We start from the raw sequence: 14,555 nt of genomic DNA on the forward strand, positions 1-14,555 counted from the left end.
CACAGAGCAGGATAAAGTAAGACAACAAATAGACACAACCAGTGCCTGCCCACTACATGAGGAAGAAGACAGTTTCATTATGAAACTGTCCCTAGTAACATTTACTTTTGAGTGTCACTTTTTTCTGGCACCAGAACTCACTCTGCAAAAACATTTTTTCCCTCATTAATTGAAACTCCTTCTTCTCCTTATACAAATTAGCGAATAATTCTGGGATAGTATGTTTTATTTTTCCATCTTTAATTCTCTGTCTCCATAGATATCCATGGGTCTAATTCCATAAAGAGCAATTTGCTATTGAAAAGCCCCAAATGTGCCTCTGTGCAGAAGCTGTGTGTGAAAGTGATTTTAGGCACAGCAGCCTTGCGCTGTGTGTTTCAGTGACACACTTCTGATCAATGATGTTGGTCTAGCAAAACCTCACTAAATGGCTGCTGTTTTCCTTCTAGAAAACCCGGTTGAGAATGACCCAGCAAATGCATAACTTGAGCCTCCTGCAGAGCAAAAAGCACAGCATGCCCTCGTCGCCCAGCGCTGCCAAGCGGCTCTACCGGAACTTGTCGGAGAAGCTGAAGGGCAGCCACACATCCTTTGACGAAGCCTACTTCAGATCCCGCTGCGACCGGCTCAGCCTGCGCAAGGCTTCCATGGTAACACCCCACCCCAGCACTACCTCTCCACTCTCCCATCAGTCTCTTCATCAGTTGGCTTTTAATCTCTACCATTCTCATCATCTCGCTTTGTTCCCTGATGAGTGTCGAGTGTCGTGTGTTCTTCCCAGCCTTACCACTAATGACCCTTGTTAAAACAGAGTTTGACCTTCTTGAAGGGTAAAGATAGGCAACCTACTCAAGTGGTGATGCTTTATTTTAGGAGTAATGTTGTAACTTGGCACTTACATGACAAAACATGAATTAAATCTATAGATGCAAGTGTTTCTCTTACAAGAAAAGAACAAAACATGTTTTGAGAAAAGTGAAGATGGTTTTTAATAGAAGTTCCCATTTTTCCAAATGACAGAGCAAATGGAACTTTCAAGCATGACAGATAAATGTAAGGCAGTAACCTTAACCAGACTGTGGTGATGGTCAGTAGGTAACACTATGGAAGAAAGAGATCACACGTGAAGGAGTCTGGCCTGGGTACCCCATTCAAATCCCAGCCAAGCACTCTGATACCAGCACAGTAAAATATAGAAACCCCTGCTGGAATTAACCCTCACAAGGGCTCCTGCTGCTGTGAGTGCTGTGAAGTTACACAACCCCCAGTGCACATATTTTGGGGAATGGACCTTGTCTCTGAAATAACAGCCCAATGTAAATTCAGTGTACAACAGAATATTTTCCACTTGCTGGAGGAAGATGAACCTACTTGTGGGTATCACCAAAACAAAATAAATACCAGTTTTTTCTAAATAGGAATAACAAACACATTCTTCAACTTCTCCTCTGAATTATTTTGAAGGAGTTTCTCTCCACTTCTGAAGAGCAAAGTCTAATGACATTGTCTGAATGCACCAGGAGATGCGCCTTGCAACCAGCACTCTGCTGAACTCAATCAGATGCTTAGTGCAATGCAGGACTGAACTCAGAGTCAGGCTGGGCCAGATAACAAAAATCTTACTTTTTTCTGAAAGAGGAAGGACACTCTAGACTTCTTTAATACTCACACATTATGTAAGAGATGTATTACATAAATCAGTGCAAGAATTGGAAATTATTTTTAATTCAGTTAGCTGATGCTGTCCCCTAGGATTGTGCTTTCCCAAAGTCAGAAGACCCTTGCATGACCTGTGGAGACTGTTGTCTCTCTCCTATGAAGAAACACCATGACCTGAAGGAGGCAGGGGACCATGGATGCTTCCTCTCAGCTCTTCCAGAGCCAATAGATTCTTGCTTCATAAGAGAAGCCTGAAATTCAAACAAGGCTTGTGAGCTGGAGAACAGCCTTTTCATGGGTGCCAGCAGCTGTGCTTTTGAGGCTGTGGGTTTCCAAATGCTTTTCAGTTTGTAGGGATGATTTAAGGTCTTGAAGTATGAACTGTGGGGAAAGATTCTTTAGATGAATGTTTTTAGCCACTGTTTGTAGGAATGTGCCCCCTATGGACAGAGTGACAGAACCTTCCTCTGTGCCCCCCAAAAGGAAAGAGCCCAGAAGTTTCTCCCGGTGGTCATGTAGAAAAGTCACTGTGATAGGACCTTGGGGACTTCACCTCAAGTTTGGGGACAGGTAATTGGCCATAAGCCAAAAGGTCCCACCTGGGCCATTTAGTAGAAAAGCACAGAACAAAGAAACCAAATCACTTTTGTGAGGTGTCTTTACCAGGAGCACAAGCTTGTGGCACCTGGATCGCTTTGAGTTTGTTATGTTGCCTTTATTAAACCTTTTTTGTTCCTGACACTGTCACATCAGCCTCCTGCTCCTTTTATGCCTCCTAATGAAAGCTGAGCTATTCTGGGGTGTAGTGTTGAGGGGTTGAGAGCTCATCAGATCAGCTCGAAACCCCCCAGGCAAAACGCTACAGCTATTTTAAATTGTCTTTTTTTTTTTTTTCCAACTTTAATTTCAAGGGTGAGGGAGTGAAGGAGGAGGATAAACCAGCCCTGGGGACATGCCAGAGCAGACTGACATGCAGGCTGAATGAATAGTAGTCTGTGAGCATATCTTCTGACCAGTGTTTATCTAAATACACCCTTCAGATTACATATTCCTTCAAACATGGGCTCTTCTGTCATACTTCACTAATAAGAAGAGAAATTGCCAGTGAGCTGAGCAAAAGGACTGAGGAGCAGGGCACTGCTGCTGGGGGCCAAATCCTCTGCTAACCCTGAGCCAGTAACTCAGAACCTCAGATCTGTCCCTTTTCACTCTGATCTGACAGCTGTGGGAGTGCCTATTCCATCAGTCATCATCATTAGGAGACTTGATTTTATGTTGTGTGGGTGGAGATTTAATGGGACACAGGCATAAATGTGCTTTGTTCCCCCAACCCACTACACTGTCATGCGAGTGTCACAGCTTTTGTCACTGACAAAAACCCAGCAGAGAAACCTCCAGGTATCACCAGTCTGGGGTCTGATCTGGTGTCCACAACAGGCAGTGAACAGACTCCCACTGAACTTGAGAGGCTTTGGATCCCATTCCATCCATTCTGCTTGTTGTTTTCCCAGTTTTCCCTAGAAATAAACAGCAAGAAAACTATTAGTGAAGGGGTGGAAATATTCCAGGTCAAGTTGCTAGCTCATGTATTTTCTAATCATTGAGTTTCTGTGCTGCTGAGCTAAGTCAAGGAGTAAAATCATGTCTCCAGACAAGTGAACAACATTTGTTAGAATTTGTTTTCTTTCAGCTTTGGCTTGTGAAGAGTTTTCTTTCCACTCTCTCTTGCTGTGCAACACTTTCCATTCAGTAAATTGTTGTCTTGCTGCAGACATAGCAATGTTCCAAAATAGCTTTATTCTTGAACTCATGTTTATCAAAACAAGTCTTTGCAGAAACTACTTTACCACTTTTTCCAATTCCAGTAGTACATAGTGGACTTTTTCAGTCAAACTTAGAGCAAATAGCTTGAAAGGGGCACTTCATTTTAATTAAGCTACATAAGATTGCATTTCTAAACACTCTGGCGCTGAATCACTTACTGGAACATGGTTATTACTTTCTGCAAAGCAATACTGTAGTTCTTTTCAGTATATACATTTGTGCATCATAGTAACACCTAAATAAATTAATCACATAGCACAGCTGTCCAGCTAATGATTAGAGGCTGCAGGACTGAGTCAAGGAAAAAGCAATGTAAAAACTGCTCCTAAACTTCACCAAATCACTTTTAAATGTGATTAAGTTTTCCTTTGAATTTAATGCTTTTGTCCTTTCAGAGCAGAAGAAAGTTATCTAGTAAAGGTAAATGATTGCTCTTGTTGGTATTTGTGACAATATCAGCTGGACTAAAATAGAGCACTGGAGTTTAAAGATCTTACTCCTTACACCTGTTTGAATTTCTTATCCCAAGGCTGCAGATGTCTGAAACACACTGCAATACTAGAGAGTCTTCTACATGGAATAAGCTTTTTGCAGCAAACTATATAGTTTTCAAATATATTTCTGTTTTCTGTGTGAAAGCAAATAGTTAGGGAAAAGTTGGTCAGGTGTGTAGAATGTTTTTCCGGACTTGGAGAGCTGGGCTGGATGCAGACTTACAAATGGGGCAGTTTGCTAGCATGGGTGAAGGTGTAATAGATACTGTGCTGCCTCTCCAGGATGATTTTTGACTGTCTAGCAGGGTTTAATGTGCTCTTCTATGGATGAGGGATGCACACACGACCATTTAGAAAGGCCACATCACAGCTGCCATGATTTTACACTCTTTGAAGTTACAAAACTTGCCAATGTATTTCAGCCTATTGCCTGTGTCTGATTTGCTCATTTGGAAAACCTGATATTTGCAATTTGATCTTGTAATTGTTTGGACTGGATGAAGCAGCTTATAATAGTCATGCTCTGTTTCTCATTTAAATCAGTGCAGCTTTTTCAATCAGATTTCTAATGACATGAAGAAATATAAATTTGCTTTTATTTTTTCCCTTTTGGTGAAACGTTCTTGTCAGCAGGTCAGTTGGCAACAGCGTTTACGACAAATTTAACTTAAACATGTGCTTAGATTCTGCTCAGCAACTTACTCAGGGCCAAAATTTCACAAATACTTCAGGTATTTCATTTGGCAAGCAGAGGTCTGAAGACGCATTTTCAAAGGCACACCAGCAGGTCTAAATCGTGACAATCAAAAAAACCCGGTTTAAATAAAAATTTTTAAAATAATTCTACAGCAATCTGGCAGGTAGGGAAAACTTGTTAAGGGGTGGGTGGGTGTGTGGTTGTGGGTGTGTGGGTGTGTGTGTATTTAAAAAGGACAAAATGCTTTTGTCGGCCATAATTTGGGTTATGTCAGCTGTAATAGCGAAGTTAGCCATCTCTCCTCTATTATCATGTAACAGTGTACTTTTGGTTTATATAATGGAAGAAACTTCTGAGATATAGTACAAGATTTTCTGAGTTTCTCACAAAATTTGAATTAAAGCCAAATAATGATATTGAGCACTTAGGGTAGCACTCTACAAATGCTAACTCATTTAACTTTTGTGCACATATGTAAAGCTAATTAAAAGATAATTACTTATTGTGGTTTAAAAAAAAAAGGGAAAATCATGTGTGTACACAGCACCACAGAAGGGAAAATGTGAAGAGAGAAATAACTACCTTCCTGTCCTGAGTGAGCACCACAGCCTTTCACTCAATATTATCATCAGCTTTACATTTTGTTCTGCCCCCAGACTGTTTCCAAAAATGAACTTAACTAAAAGAAATGCAAACCAATGCAGTCATTCAGTTTCCTACTACCAATTCCCTTTGTAATATGCTCTCGATTAATTCACTGCTAAATAAGTCGATTTTCATATCTGTGATCAGTTACAAGAGTAATATGCTTTTGTTTTTTTCTGATTGGATCAAAATCCAGATGATTCTGAAGCATAATTATCCTGTACTCCCATAAACAACACTGTAGAGAAAGTTCTAATAAAAGTAGGAAAAGAATTTGAAATGGACATTAACAATGATTAAATTAATGCTTTTTAGAATGCTGATGTGGAAGAGTTGGTGAATGTATTTCTAGAGGAAGGTGTCCCTGTCTGTGGCAGGTTGTTGGCACAAGTTGATCTTTAAGGTCCCTCCCAGCCCAAACCATTCTGTGATTTTCTGATTTTACATTTCTAATAATTTTAATGAAAAAAATCTATCAGTGCACAATTCTGCATCATAATAATGAAGTCTCATGGAGTGAAGAGTGAGTTTTCTTTTACCTCTGTACTTCACACATCAGTGCTCTCTGTATGTTAATTTTGAGCGCACAATACAGTGACATACAGCTGTTAAATCAATATCACTGTTGAGTAGAGCTGAAGACATACAGAAGTATCAGAATCATACCAATAATTAAAATATTTTGTAATTACAATTACTTAAAATTCTTTTGATTTCTAGCAAGAGCACCTCATCATTTCAGGGTACGGGTAAAACACCAGAATAAGTGTAAGGTCTCTGATACCAGGATTATAATGGTGTTACATAAGCAAGACAGCAGATGTGTGGAGCATTGCAGTAAAAATTTCTGACATTTTTAAAGTTTTCCCTTATAACAAGAGAAATATGCGCTGTCTTCTTTTCTAAAATTTTCTAGACATGTGCTCTGCCTAATGACAGTGTATATCCTTACAAACCATTTTTATCTTGAACAGAGGGGTTAAAAAAGAATTACAAATAGAGCTGCTTACCATTCCACTGTCCCTTTTTCTGAGATTTTTTTATCTTATACCAACCCTGGAGTGTGGCCTAAGTATCTGATTATAAAATTAAACTTGAGTCTTACCATTTGGAGAAAAGTCTAAACCCAAGAATGTGACAGAACCCCATAAACAGCATTGATGTTTAAGTCATATCTTTTATTCTGCATGGAAACCTACAGAAAAAATATTTCTCCAGCATGAGCTGTTCTGTACTTCAGTGTCTACAAGGTGATTCCCAAGTCAGCACTACTGTCCCAGATTTGCATTATTGCTGCATAGCTCATCTCACCCTTAGATTGTCATCTTAACATAAGTATCTCATTTCTTTACATTGGCAGTTTGGGGTACAGGGCACCTTCTGCATGCTTGTTCTCCTGTTCTGCTAATGGGGTCCGTACTAAAACTTTTAGCTAACGTCACCTTTGCAATTTCTTAGAATGGTATCAATACTTCACAGGCAAAGAGTAGACCAGAAGACCCCTGTCAGGCCTGAAAATTTTGGAAGACACTTTTAACTTCAAGCACACTGAAAAAAAGCTCCCTTAGAACTGATCAAATTCCAAGGTGGAGCTGGGGACTGCAATTTCCAGAACTGTTTGGAAACCCTTACTCCATGTGTTTTACAAGGAGACACACAGATGTTCCAGCAGGTCAATGTTGTTTCACTGATAGCAAACTTGGACACAGATATGCCCAATAAAACTATTGATAAATTGATATTTTAAAAAGAAAATGAAGTTTTAGTGTGGTTGAAGGGTTAACTTCCAATCACAGTCGAAGATGGTTTCAGTTCAATATGTATTTCATGGAATAAAGAGTGCATTCTGTGATGAGAGTTTTCTCAGTGGTTTTGGGACACAGGGAGCTGGTTTACACTGTGTATCTGACTCTGTGCTCTGAGCCCTCCTTGTCTTGCTGGGCCTCTTTCTCCTGCTAATTCATTCCAAAGAGGGAAAAACCCTATCAGGTAATTATGGCAATGGGACACTGGGAGAGAATTTAAAGAATCTTGGCAAATAATTTGTCATTACTTCAGGCTCCAGAAGGATGTTCTCATAAAAGAAACCTGCAGGCCCTGCTACTCTCCTGCACCTGCTTCGCCCCAGCTCAATTAGGAAACAACAGGGGCTTTGTATTGCCATTCTTTTATCTCCTTGACATTGGTAAGGAAAAGGTTCAGTGGTTCTCCCTGCCTGAGAGTTGGTGCCATGGAAGTCCTCGGGTTTGGCTCTCTGCTTGTGCTCTCTGCTGCTCAGACATACACACTGGACAGTCCATTTTTTTCAGTCGCATTTCTACTTCTGTTTTTAAGGCCTACAAATTTCAAAGTTTCCTCTAGTTACAAGTTAAAAGCAATAATACAGGCACCTAGAAATAACTGAGGTGGTAGAATGAACACACTGGGTCACACTGGAACTGGGCAAGTTTTTCTGCAGAACTGCTTGTTTGATTTGGATTTTCATCATCTGATTGTAGTTTTCTACTTGAAATTTTGAGTTTGAAAAACTCAGTAGTCCAAGGCTCTGCCAAAATTGTAGTGTATCACCCAGTTTCACACTGCAAACAAAATGCTGCTCATATAGTTTGATTACAGGACAGATGTCTAAATAAAAATATGTTTGTTTCATATGGGTTTGAATCTCACTTGAATGTTCCCACAGACCTGAAGCAATTTCAAGCACTCCAGGGGTAGACCAAGCTCAGTTCTGCTGCAAACATTTGCCTTGCTTCAAGCTAAGCCTAAGCTGGGGCTGGAGGTGCAATATTGTATTTTCAGGAGCAAACTCACAAAACACAAATTTTCTCTATTTTTAAAGCACTAATATATGAAAAGTTTTACTGAATTTCTGTCTTTATTGACACACAGAATTTCCAGTGCAATGAAGCTATGTTTGAGGCCGTAGAGCAGCAGGACCTGGATGCTGTTCAGATTCTTCTTTATCAATACACCCTGGAGGAACTGGACCTGAACACACCAAACAGTGAGGGACTCACTCCTTTGGATATTGCCATCTTGACAAACAACGTCCCCATTGCCAGGACCCTTCTGCACGTTGGGGCAAAGGAAAGCCCACACTGTAAGTAAAGAACACAAATTGACTTAGATAATTCCGTTTATGGGATCAGTTCTGCTGTTGTTAGTGAAAATCAATTACACAACACACAAAAATTGCCTGGTTTTATCATAACGATGATTATAACAAGAGTGCTGGAGGATATTTGCAGCAATATCTGCTCATTGAATACGTGCTTAGTAGATTTTTTTTCTCTCTTTCAGATACACCAACTAATCAATCATGTTGAACTTCTAATGTGATTAACACTGGGACAGCTGGGTTAATAGCGATCTTGAGAAAAAATCTTTAAAAAGATGGCAACAGGAACTCAGTGATTCAAAGATCATGGTCTGAAATGCCGAGTTTGTCATAAAAAATGAAAGGATGATGGGTTGTCTAGACTTTATTTTGATTATTCTTTTTGATTTTGGCTATGCTGCCGTTAGGAGGCCAGTTGTATTGAGATCTATCACTTCCATTCCCCACAGACCCCTCACTACTGATCTTAAAGTGGCCTAAAATCCCACTTAAATCAGAATTTCTAAGTTCTATAGAACCAGAGAAAAACCTATACACAAAACAGACCTTCTCACTTTACTGGAATACCAATATTGCTTATAACTACATATTGTAGTTATAAAACTTCTTTGTATTCCTTCATGGGCTTTTTATGCCCAGTTTGTGGGTTGGAGGGTGACTTACCAACCCAATTAATCAACCATATACCATGACACAAACTCTGACGCCTTACGTGGGTCTAAAAATACCCTGATGTAAGAGAATTTGTTTTAAACTGTCAATGCCTATATTTAGGACATTCCCTGCAAGGCTATAATGAGACTGTGTTTGAGGGGTTCAGCCACTGCAGACTCTGCCATTAATTTGAAGTTAGTTAAATTAACAACATTTAGTGCTGGCATGTCAATCTCAGTGCTCCAGGAAATTGCACCTTGAGGCTACTAACATTGCCAGTTTTTTCACTGGAGAGTGTGTGTGCATGTGCATGTTGAATTTTTTTGCCAGACCCTCAGTGTTGGTACACCTTTATTGCTTTTCTATATCCACAGCACTTATATTATCATTTATTCTGGCCTCCTTTAACCTTCCCTGGAGATTTTTGCATAGTGTAGCTGCTCAGTGAAAAGAGTTTTTTTAGTTTTATATTTATTTGTTTATTTTTCTGTCATGGTTCATGACTGAGGCTTTAAAAAAAAGTGTGACAGCATTTAGAGTACATGATTGACTGCTGAAGCAACATTCATTAACCATGACAAATCTAGAGGAAAACACAGTCTTGAGTGTTCTAAACAGCAGTAAAAAAGACTAAACTAATTTTTCATTGACCTCATCTGTAAATAAATGCAGTCTGATGGCGAGCAGGGGCAATCATAAATTAGTATTCATTTCCTGTAATTAATGCAAACATGCCTATGAACACAGAGAATATGAATATATAACCACCTAATTTCCATTTCAAAATATACCCACCAAATTTCCACTTCACTTATCTTGATTTTTAGTTTTTTCTGATTGAAATAATGGATGAAACATTCCCAGTAAAAAGCAAACGATAATTTTGTTTTGGTTTCTTACCTGAAGGGTTTGCAGTGGCTGTTTGAGAGTGAAATGCAAAGTTATTTTCAGCCCTCAGAACAAAGGTTCTGAGCATCTTTGTGTATGGCTTCACTGTTGTGGAACTGATGGCAGTCACCTTCTATTTGGTCCAGACTTTCTGCTCTGCTTTTTGTACTCAACCAACCCTGTTCAAATTAAATCCTGTTTGCATCATCTCAGGGCTGCAGGAACATGATCCAGCACCCAGCAGGAGCATTTTCATTCCTCTGTGGTGGGCAATTGAGCAAGACTTCCACAGGCTGAATGGGAGGGTGAAATCCTGACTCACCCAGTTTTGGGACTGGACACAGCATCTCTTAATGTGATTAGAAGTGTACAAGACAGATGCACAGAGCTGGGAAAAGGTGAAATGGAGGAATTCCTCATTCCAAGTGCAAACAAAAAGCTTTCTTCACAGAAAACCTCTGCCCTTTCACTGTCGATATTAGCTGTAGTGATCCAGCTGAAATTTCATTATACCCTCTAACCTAACTCTGTAGAAAAGAGGATCTGGAGGACAGATAGTTTCCATCTGTATCACCTGGATTTCTGCCTGGAACAGCAGCAGATAAAGCAATAGAAAGTAAAACTATGATCTTCATCTCCACATGGAACTCAGATTGTATAAATCTCAACAGGAACCCAACATCTTTTATAAACGAAGTAACTAAGATCAGAGAGTAGAGCTTTTAAAATATTAATTTAGCTGGGGAGAGGACAAAGTGTTATCTTTTCAGTTACTTTCATTCATCATATACTCATGGTTTGGCTTGTTCATGTGAACCCAAATAAAAATAAGATTAAAATTCCCACTGGCTGATTGGTCATCAGAGACTCGACAAACGTGGATCTGAGCCTTGATTAAACAGATAAAGCCAGATCCTTAGTGAGAACTTGAACCAATGCCAATGCTCAACCACCTGAAGCTCTGGCACATAAAATCTCCTTCTCAGTCCTGTTGTGCTATCAGATGTGTTGCATGTTTATTGTAGGCATGGATCCAGGAAACCCTATCACCTCTGGCCTCCCAGTAAACAACACTTCTGAGGATACCAGCAGGTTCCAGGGAGCCTGGCCATATGTCCCTGATGTCCATATGAAGAATGATCAAACTTAAGAAGGATGGCTTCAAGCCAGCTTCTGAAAGTAAAGTCTTAGAGACAAACATTCTTCAAAAACAACCCTTTGGATGTCAGAGGTGTTGAGTAATTCTTTGCTCTCCCATGGCTATAAAGATCCCAGGCCACTTTTCACATCAATAGGGTTATTCTTAGACTCTGCTAAACTCTGGCTGTCATACTGTTATGAAAGACAGAGACGAAAGTCATAATGAGAGGTTCAGGCTGGATAAAACAAACATCTTTTTCACTATAAGGACAGTGAAGCAGTGGAATCTCCATCCATCTTGGGAAGTTTTCAAGACCAGACTGGATAATACCTGCAGTAACTCAGTCTGACCTCTTGGCTGAGCCTGTTTTGAAGAGGATTGATCCTGAGGTGTTTTGGTGTCAAAAACCTATGAGAGTCTTGGTGCTTTATGTGGTACAGTTTGATGTTTCCAGAAATGTCTGCTGCTCCTGACTTGTGAAAGTGAATGACGGGTTCAGTCTGTGTAAAATTCCTGCTGTTCCTGTGAAAGGCTTGGGGCAACCAAGAGCTCTTCTGCAAAAACACCAAACACCAAAGTGATTTTCTGTGATTTCAGAATTCCTTCTCTTGTGCACTCTTTCCTGCATATTGAAAACCAAATCAATACCTGCGTTTATTTTCAAATTAAACATTTTTACAAGTCCTACTTTCTAAACTGCAGATTGAACCATTTTAGGCTAACAGCAACTCTGAAAATAGGACTTGATTCACCACATTTCACTGTACAATCAAGGGGCTTGTTTAGGAACTTGGGCTAAAATCAAACCTATTCTAGTTTGTAACCTATGTGTTCTTAATTTTCACCTTGATGTAGCCCACAGTAGTTCACAAAGAATATCTGAACTGCTAAACATCAAATTAATATTATTCTGAGCATGAGAGGAAAAAATCTCCATGTGGCAAGCTGCTCACTGCCTGTCAGAGTACTAATTAAGTTCTCTGGAGAAAACTGTGGCACAAAAAGCTGGAAAGAGATCAATTCTCTACCAGCCATGGACTTGAGCACAAAATAATTCTTAATTTTGCCTATCAGATCTCTTCTTGTTTGTTGAAGTTTATATATTGTGTTTGTAACCAGTACAATCTTCTTTTTTTTTTTTTTTTAATGTAAGTTTACGATATTATACCAAAGCAGAGGTTAGAGAGAGGGGTTATTATTTTAGCTTGGTTTTCATATTCTGACTTGCAACAGATATGCAATTGCAGTCTAATTAAGACAATTTTAAGCATATGAGAAATACCAGAGGAAAAAATGCAGTACATTTATTCATGTTGTTAATGACATTTAAGTGGCCAGATCTTTAAGGAAAATTAAAATAAATGCAATAATACAGAAACACTGTCAGAATACAACCTGACACCCTGCTGTTCAGCGTGTTGGAAGCAGTCGGATTAAATGGTGGCTGCAATTCTCCTGCAGTGACAAATGTGGTTCTGTTGAAGCAGTGATCCTGTAGAAGGGCTTGATCCTCTGAAGGTCCAGTGGTGGTTATGAAGGTCTTGTCCTCTGAGAATCCAGTGGAGAAAAGGCGGCTGTGGTGCTCCAAACCTCAGATCATATCCAGGCAGGAATGCTTGGTTCCTCCCCCTGGGTGGAGCATCTTCCAACGGGATGATGGAATTTTATCAGCCATGCAGGGCCACTCAATTGCCCATTAACGGAAGATATCCCTGAGGTATCAGGGATGAGTCATGAAGGAAATAAAGAACTCTGCCCCACCTGGTCTTAACAGCTTATGAAGATGGTGATAGAATACACACTTTTGGGTACATCTTACATTCTAACCTAAGAGGTGTTCTGAGCACGGCCAAAATTTTGCCAAGCATTTCCTATTTCCCTCTTTTCCTGGCAGTTGTGACCGTGGAGAGCAGATCTGTGCACCTGAGCATGCTGGTGCAGGAGGCCCAGCAGAGAGTGACAGAATTATCGGCACAAGCAGCAAGTGAAGGCCTGGGCACAGAGAGTGCTGAGAGGGAGAAGCAGCTCAAGGGCTGGGAGTGGAGGGCCAGGCTCTACCAGCGCATGAGGGCGGGCTACGAGCATGCCCGTAAGTATGTTGCCTTTTTCTCAACTTGGAAATGAAACTAGAGGTAATTTTAGTAAGGAGGTAATAAAAAAGAGGATCTTTATTTGAAGGCCTTCAGGGGCAGCTATAGAAAGATGTCCACAAAAGCCCACCCCTAAAGGGATGAGTACATTTTTATAGGTTTTAGGAAATTAGCATAATGGATAAAAAGCCCCAATTAGGAGGATAAGTGGTGATGCAACTTCCCCCCCCCCCCCCCCCCCCCCCGCCCAGGTCAAGCCCCTTCTCTGGAGTGCCCCCCTTGGCACTAGCTGTGCTCTGTTCATGCAATGGATCTGAAGGAGTTGTTCTCAACCTTGGTTCCCAGGAATATCCAAGACAACACTGGGGCCCTGCACCTCCCAAGGCTTGGAGCTCTGGAATTTGTTTTGTCTTTCTGCTTAAGGAAAGGCTATGGAAAAGTACTGGGCAAACTAGCTACTAATACAATAGACTACAGAGCCCCAAATATATGTGTGGAGAATACAGGGAACATATAAAATGAAAAAAGGCAAAAATAACATCAATTAGAGGGAAACGCCAAAATTCCAGGCAGGAATCTGCAGCTGAGAACCCTCTCCAAACATGCTGATCCTCACGGCACTGCTGTGACTGGGAGCTGGAGGAGGTTGGGATGGGGAAACTGAGGCACAAAGGTGAAATTACCTTTCCAAGAGGGAGAAGGAAATAGCTGTTAGAACAATAAAGGACCAAATATCTGAGAGAAACAAGCATATGGCTTCTTAGATTGCATAAAATTAATATGACATCCAACATCCCAACTCTTCATTCAGGATGCAATGATTCTGCCCTGCTTATCTCTTTTCACATTTACTCCTGGATCTCATTTAACATGTTCAGAATTTAAAACAGGATGCTATAAAACAACATATGAATAGCCAGGAAGAGGGATGGAGACATTGGTCTTTTCTCTGTTGTAATTTGATTATTTTTCAAAAGAACTTACTATTTTGGAATGGGATTGTTCTAAATATTGGATCAAGCAGCAAAATTTCATTTTGCACATAAATATTGTGAAAATTTAATCTTAATTTTGATAAGCACCAATCTTAATCTTGGTATCTATTTCATCACTACAGCCACAAATTGAGTCATTTTAAACAGTTGTACAAGTGAGTCTGTATCCAAATTAACTGGAATTTGGGCCCAAATGAAGGAGCAAATAGGTGTGAATTGTTTCTAGACACATGGATCTTTGAGCTGTATCCTATGTGATGAAATACAATCATTGCCATTAACATTTTTAAAACCATCTTTATATAAATGTACTCACAAATAATTTTTGCTAATTTATTGTATGTTAAGGT

General features: G+C 40.0%; 1 protein-coding gene across 2 annotated transcripts in view; it reads left to right on the forward strand.

Moving 5' to 3' along the window:
- The window catches only part of ANKFN1 (ankyrin repeat and fibronectin type III domain containing 1), a 107,089-nt gene that overhangs the window by 43,364 nt on the left and 49,170 nt on the right, over positions 1-14,555 (forward strand). For both annotated transcript variants that reach the window (XM_038157499.1, XM_038157500.1), the window contains 3 exons: positions 450-650; positions 8,209-8,419; positions 13,015-13,209. In XM_038157499.1, the coding sequence (XP_038013427.1) occupies positions 465-650; positions 8,209-8,419; positions 13,015-13,209 (592 nt within the window). In that variant the 5' untranslated portion in view covers positions 450-464. The remainder of the gene's footprint in view (positions 1-449; positions 651-8,208; positions 8,420-13,014; positions 13,210-14,555) is intronic.

Source organism: Motacilla alba, chromosome 18 (assembly GCF_015832195.1).
Source record: "Motacilla alba alba isolate MOTALB_02 chromosome 18, Motacilla_alba_V1.0_pri, whole genome shotgun sequence".
NCBI classification, from domain to species: Eukaryota; Metazoa; Chordata; class Aves; order Passeriformes; family Motacillidae; genus Motacilla; species Motacilla alba.